This window comes from Oncorhynchus nerka, linkage group LG11, assembly GCF_034236695.1.
Source record: "Oncorhynchus nerka isolate Pitt River linkage group LG11, Oner_Uvic_2.0, whole genome shotgun sequence".
Lineage (NCBI taxonomy): Eukaryota > Metazoa > Chordata > Actinopteri > Salmoniformes > Salmonidae > Oncorhynchus > Oncorhynchus nerka.
The window spans coordinates 44,675,250-44,682,287 of NC_088406.1; the positions used below are offsets into that span (position 1 = coordinate 44,675,250).

The 7,038-nt window shown below is 44.1% G+C and overlaps 1 protein-coding gene across 2 annotated transcripts; it reads left to right on the forward strand.

The window, feature by feature from the left end:
- The first annotated feature begins 1,280 nt into the window (after positions 1 to 1,280).
- On the forward strand, positions 1,281 to 6,960 carry LOC115136966 (transgelin-like). 2 transcript variants are annotated; one of them, XM_029672905.1, is made up of 6 exons: positions 1,304 to 1,410; positions 4,208 to 4,250; positions 5,313 to 5,507; positions 5,784 to 5,955; positions 6,127 to 6,229; positions 6,360 to 6,960. In XM_029672905.1, exons 2-6 carry the CDS (start codon positions 4,239 to 4,241, stop codon positions 6,496 to 6,498), a joined length of 621 nt encoding a protein of 206 aa, XP_029528765.1. In that variant the 5' UTR covers positions 1,304 to 1,410; positions 4,208 to 4,238; the 3' UTR covers positions 6,499 to 6,960. The 2 variants fall into 2 exon arrangements, with proteins under 2 accessions (XP_029528767.1, XP_029528765.1); XM_029672907.2 differs by lacking the exon at positions 4,208 to 4,250 and having other exon boundaries at positions 1,281 to 1,410.
- Positions 6,961 to 7,038: the final 78 nt, after the last annotated feature.

Consider the following 7,038-nt stretch of genomic DNA (forward strand, 5'->3'; position numbering starts at 1 on the left):
AATGTGTTACTAACTATGACATCCACACATCCTCTCTTCCCCACCCCCATTTCTCTCACCACACACACACACACACGTTTGCCCAAACACAACTCAGCAGGCCAGTTGAGGAGCATCCTGGACATAAAAGGTCTGCTGTGCTCTGATGGTAAGATGACTCGTCTTCACTCATTTATCTCTCTCAACCTCAGATTCCCTCTCCTCCTCCCTTTACTACTCCTCCTCCTCTCACATGGCCCTCGCATCTGTGGTCCCCCGCCCCTCTCTCATCAAATTTCTGACATCAATAACAGACTTTCGGAAATATGAAGGGGGGAAAGAACAGATGTGGTCTGTTGAAACAATCTGTGCCACTATCCATGGGCCCTTAACGACCACCTCTATTCATCACCTTCTACTCTAGCTCAAGCCTCCCTTTCCATCCTCTCTTTTTCTCTCTTCCCAGGCAGCGCCTCTCTCTCTCTCTGCTGATGGAGTGGTGTGGTGAAGTATTTGGAGTATTCCTACTGACCAAACCAGAGCCTCCTGGCAGAGCTCCCCTCGCACTGAACAGGCCTTCCCAAATAAGGATGCACTTTTTTAACAGACAAGGAAAAAAAAGAGAAGTCTAGAAAGACAGGGGAGGAGAGAGGGAAAGCACTAGACAAAAGGAGGGAGGGATGGAAGGAGAGTAGACAGAAAGCCCATGCCCTTTTAAGGCTGTGGTTTCCTATTTACTCTCTCTCCCTCTCTCATTCTTAGCTAAATCCATGTTTATACATGGTGCTAACATGTGCCCTGAGTCCTCCTCTTGTCCACATTCCGATTGTGCCCAAATGTTTTGAAAGGTGTAGATTAAAAGACACATTGTGATCCGATAGTGATCCGATCTTCCTGACCACTTTAGGAGGTAGTCAGACATGCATCATGTCTGGATATCAGTCAAGTGGAAACAGATCTGAGTGGTCAAAGCATTTAACTCATCATTATACCGTCATTGACAGGTAGCACCATTGACTCATGGCTTCCGTAATGGTCTTAAAATAAATAAAATCATATTATTTTGAAATAATTTCTGTCAAATAATTTGCATACAGGGAGCCACCAACGAATATAGTCACAATGTGGACACAGTGGACGGATAGGAGACACATTTTAATACAATGTGTAGACGTGATAAACCTTGATCAGATAGTGGTTGGATCATATTGATGAGCTCATGAAACTCACATGTTAGCACAAGGTGTAAACAAGGCTTACGAGAAGTGAAGTCATTTCAGCTTGTCTGGTCCATTTAAGCCAGCACTTTTCAGAGGGAGGACTTTGCTGGAGCTAGAAGTATACAAACACTCAGTCACACACACGGACACACACACACCTCCTGACCCAGCGCTTGTACAGAAGAGACTCTTCGCTTCATACTTTAACACAGTGAGTATATCTCTTTACTGTTGCTGCTTTTGGGTTCCAGTCAGAAGAACACCTTGCTGAGAGGGTTGTCTGTCTGTCTGTCAGTCCTGTGATGGTATCCTGAGTGTACAGAGCTAGAAGAGGCATATGGCTGTCTGTCAGCTATGTCATCGGTTAAGTCTTTGAGAAAAGTAACCTTATCAGAGCACTGTGTTTCTCTAACCATGTTTTCATTGTTTCACTAATCATCCATACTGTATGTCTGTGTGCCTCATACTCCATCCTGTGTGTGACTGGGTGTGAATAGACGCACAAACACTACTGATCTATGTGGGATGGTGTCTTGCTCAATGGGATACCAGGTGCCAGGTGGACGGGATATGTAGTTCTGATTTTAGCTAGTGTGTTTCTACTGTAGAATAACCATCCAAATCAGTCACAAAGATGTAAAGGCAACAGAGAAAACGTTTGACCAGTTTGGTCATAGAAAGAGATCTGGGATAGGCAGCGCAGCAGCTCCTCTTGTAAGAGACACACTTGCATAGCTCAGTTTTCACTTGCAAATGACTGAGTGCCATACGTTGGCTTTGGCTAGGAATTCAATAGCCAACACAAGTCCACGGCAGACGCACTTTTCAAAGAAGAAAAACACGCGCACACAGACAAAGATGCAAACAAGTAACACAGCGGCTTTCATTGATCGTATGGGATTAATCAATACCGTTTCTCAGCCTGATGTTTTCTGTGGGTGAGCGGAAGTGTGTGTTTGAGAGGCAGCGAGATAACACTGGAGAACTACAGCAGCAGCTTCAGTAGCTGTGGAGTTATCTACAGTACAGTATGGCTAGCAGGAGTAAAGTCCCAGAGGATAGCTGACCAGCAGCAGGAGATAGTCTTATCTCGAGCTCCGTTTCAGTGGCACTGCAGCGCCGCTGGCAGTACGTCACGGTTTTAGCCACAGTTCACAGACCACAGCTTTCAAACTGCTTTATGGCGAGACGGCCAGCTGTGTTACCATGGCGAGACAGAAACACAGAAGTAAAAACAGACATGAAAGCAGAGATGGATGGTGATGTCATTAGGATAATTTTCATTAGGATAAGTGGATACTGTTTCATACTGTAGTACCAGTAGTTGAGAAGCAACATGTAGTTCAGAGACTGAATGACAATACTCCAAACACATAGTCTACATGTCTTACCAAATGTAGAACTCATTATGATCAGGTCAAAATAGCTATGTACTTAACACACACACGCATGCACACATACATACACATATACATACATACATATATACGCCAACCAACAGGCCAGCCTGACATACTGTTCTGGACTGGAGATGTCAGAGACAGGGCTTGATGCCAAACCTAACAGTAGAGTAGGTCCCTAAGCACACATAAACACCATAATGGAACCAGGGTCCCGTCCCATGTAAACTGACCTCTCAGGCCATCCATTTCACCTCTGTGGGGGGCTGTGACCTATACTGCCAGTAGCACAGAGAAGAAAGGGGCTTTCCACATTGGAGGAACATCAGTCTAATTTCTGTTGGTCGAAATGCTTGTTTATGAAGCATAGGTCTAGACCAACTGGAGTGAAAAAGTAATGACATGGCTAGCAGCCCAACATTCCTCACATTCCTCTGTAATGTTTCTATAATGATGCACTGTGCAAGGGTTTGACTGAGTGTGTGTTAGGGTGAGGTTGGGAGCTTATTGTGGTCTGACTGAGGAGGATGTGGGGCATATTAGGCACGTTTCTTGTCTTTATGGTCCAGAGTTCATCTCATCACCTATGAACTACAGCAGTCTGTCAATAAGGTTCCATGAAACAACTGGTTCCATGAAACAACTTGAAACACTAAAGAACCTCCTGTCATGTTTCTGTATTCTGAAGGCTTCATATTCGTGTGACTGAATTGTTGGCAGATAGTGTCTAGAAGGACTGTGCCTTGGTCTACTTCTTTGCATGATGGAGCAGCACTAATGTTTGACTGGGCCCAGTGCCAGACAGTCCAGGGCTGTGTGTTGATGGCTGCCAATCCAACACAATGTGGTGACACAGATACATGCTCTTAATGCCAATGTTCAACAAATGACTGCTGGCTCAGAAAACTAGGTTAATGGCAGCTGATCGATACATTTTCTCTTAAGTGTTGCCTGACTTAAACTGATGAGTCAATATGGGAATGAGGAAGTGTAGGCACATAACGATTCAGGAACTCTTGGAGAGAAAAAAAATGGGAGCTGAGTTTCAAATGAATCTTTTTGTAGAAACACAAGAAAGAATAAGCATGAAGATTGAAGAATAAATATTGTCTTTCATTTGTTGCTTGTGTTGCTGCTAGTAAGGATTTTTGAGCTTGCTACAGGTCATCATTCAAATACTAGGTATGGAAGGGTCCATGCTGACCTTGTGGTGGCGTGTGAGTAGTTGGGTCCAACTAAAACTATGCAAATACACACTTAGACAAAAAGCTGCTATCTAAAATCTAAAGGGGTTCTTCGGCTGTATCTACTGTATAGGAGAACCCTTTTGGTAGAACCCTTTTGGGTTCAATGTAGAACGCTTTCCACAGAGAGTTCTACATGGAACCAAAAAGGGTTCTCCTATGGGGACATCCAAAGAATCCCTTTGGAACTATTTTGTGTAGATAAGGCAACTGGCTCCTTGAGACACATGAAGTGGCCAGATCTTACTATTGCCATTGGCTAGCCCATCCAACAGCAGTCTGGGGAAGGACCGAGCATGACCTCCAATCAGGATGAGGATAAACTCCAGGTGGTAACATTTAACATTTGACCTTCAACCCCCAGGCACAACAAGTCGTGGTACCCTGACATCAAGATGGCAAACAAGGTGATAAGTGTGCATTGATATGGGCTTTGCGCTTGGCCCAAAAGCAACAGTTTTGCAAGCAATGGTGTTGGTGGCGCCTAGTGTGTTTGAGAGAGGCAGAGAGACACAAAAAGAGAGTGATTCTGCTGATTCTAGGGCTCCCATTGTACAGCACTTTGGCTCCTGATATTTAGTTCTGTAATTAATGCAGATGGCTGAACTGGTGTGCATTCGGAGACAATCATCTTTGGGAGGGAGCGGCTCAAATACACGCCTTTCTAAATGCATGACATCTACATGTGTGTAAGTGTTCGCAGGCGTATTTGTGAGTGAATGTGCCATTTGTCCAATGTCTTAATGTGTCCGCATGTGAATCTGCATATATATCCACAGAGCTGTTGGAAATGGCTTGCAACTAAGGTCATCTCTGTTTCAGTCAAGGGCCAATGGAAAAATGAGTCCCTTTGTATTAGTCATGATAGCAGATTATAGCACAAGTGACATGCAAATGGAGGTGTACATGCTCACCTCCAGGCACTACTTGTATAGAAACGGTCATACATTATACATAGTCAATGTCACAATGTAATCTTGACCATGGAATACTTTCAGGTCTAATACCAGATCAAGATGTTCTCAGATATTATAGAACAGGGATCATCAACTAGATTCAGGCGCAGGATGATTTTTTTCTTGAATGAATGGAAGATCAGGGGGCCGGAACATAATTACAAATAATCTGTAAACCTCAAATTGACCGCAAGAAGCCCAAACGGATATAAGATTTTACTAAAACATAATCATTTTAAAGCTTGCTTTACATTCGTATACAATTACATACTTTATATCTCTCTATTATTCATGGAAATAATCAGGAACAAATTTCCAAAAATAAACTAATAACAAAAAATGGTCAGAAAACGCAGAAAAATTTACCAAAAACAATGGTCAAACACCAGTTGGGGAATCCTATCATATAACAACTTCCTTTCCTCAAATAAATATCCATATTACCTCTATTTAATATCTGTTCTACTCCACTCCATCTTTCCCTCAATCCTTCTCTCCCTTTCGGTGGGAAAGGGACCTCAGGTAGGCATGGCCAACAAAGGTCCATCTTATGGCATGAGCCGTGTGGTGCAGGACAAGATTGACAAGAAGTACGACGCTGAGGTGGAGGAGCTTTTGGTGCAGTGGATTGTGGCCCAGTGTGGATCTGGAGTTGGGAAGCCTGAGGCTGGCAAACTGGGCTTCCAGGACTGGCTCAAGGATGGATGTGTGAGTACTAACCTAATGCTTAAGACCCCTCAGACTGAAACATACATTTTAACTTAGCAGAATTCATATGAGCCATTTATTTGGACCATCTTTATTCGATCTAAAGATTTGTATAGAGAACGGAGAAACAAACACTTTGGAAATCAGATGATCATATACAATTTAAAACAACAATGGGCCAAGTATCGAACCTTGGGGGACCCCACAAGAGTATATGACGGTACAGGTGGTTATTTTCTGCCAACTTACTCTTGTGTTTATGTTCCTATTCCCCAGGTCCTGAGTGAGCTCATTAACAGCCTGCATAAGGACAACAAGCCCATCAAGAAGATAGCCAGCTCAAGCATGGCCTTCAAACAGATGGAGCAGATCTCACAGTTCCTAACTGCTGCCGAGAGCTTCGGTGTCATCAAGACCGACATGTTCCAGACCGTGGACCTCTGGGAAGGTTCGCAAAGCATGTCCATCTGGCATATCATCAAACAATCACAATAACAACACAGGGCAGTAAATATGCCACAGATAACAGCAGATGTAGTGGTGGGCACATACAACGGTGTAGTGTACTGTCGCTATGGTGAGGCGACTTATAAACCCTGCTGTGATTTTGTGGTGACAGGGAAGGATTTAGCTGCAGTCCAGAGGACACTGATGTCCCTTGGCAGTGTGGCTGTCACCAAGGATGACGGCAACTACCACGGCGACCCCAACTGGTTCTTCAAGTGAGTTAGAAGAATGCTGATGTTGCATTGCTCGTGTATTCAGCCAGTGCTGTGGCTGTTTTAATGCTGGAGTGTGTATTGTGCTGTGCCAGTGTGTGTTTTTGAGTTCATCGTCCATGTGCCCTTGCAGGAAAGCCCAGGAGAACCGGAGGGAGTTCACAGACGACCAGCTGAAGGCGGGGAAGGGTGTGATTGGCCTGCAGATGGGCTCTAACAAAGGGGCCAGCCAAACTGGCATGTCGTACGGGGCCACCCGACAGATTCAATAATAAATACCAAACCACTGACCCTTGTCCTTTCCCCTCCCTTCTCCACCACACCCTGCACTGCCCTCCTCCCCCCTTCGTCCTCTCACTGCAGCTACAACAGGCCCAACAGATTGGCTTAATGCCTCAACTCAACCTTATCCCAGTGTAGTAGGAAGTCTCACTAGTATCACACACCACTATGACCAACCTTGACCAGACCAATCTTACAACCCAAATCCACACTACAAATGCCATATGTGAAAAGTGAGGCTTAAGGTGAAAGGGACAACATGCATATACAGCTGTCAATCACCCATCCTCAAATGCAATTCGCATGTTTACATGAGACTGATATTTTAATCATAGAGAAGGCACTGAAGCAACTAAGCTGTCTTCTTAGAACAAGGACATTCTATCCATATGTAGAAACATTGAGAGATCATTTGAAAAATACCAAATAAAAAGGAAGGATATTAGGTTGAAGTTCATTGTGTCTTCATTGTGTCATGGATGACTAAGTTAACAGTGCAATACTGTATGTACCATTCCCGGACAGCTGCT

Excerpts from the sequence above, each read along its gene's own strand:
- LOC115136966 (XM_029672905.1), top strand. Across the intron at positions 5,508-5,783 it reads ACTGGCTCAAGGATGGATGT|GTCCTGAGTGAGCTCATTAA; the intron begins GTGAGTACTAAC and ends CCTATTCCCCAG. Across the intron at positions 5,956-6,126 it reads GACCGTGGACCTCTGGGAAG|GGAAGGATTTAGCTGCAGTC; the intron begins GTTCGCAAAGCA and ends TTGTGGTGACAG.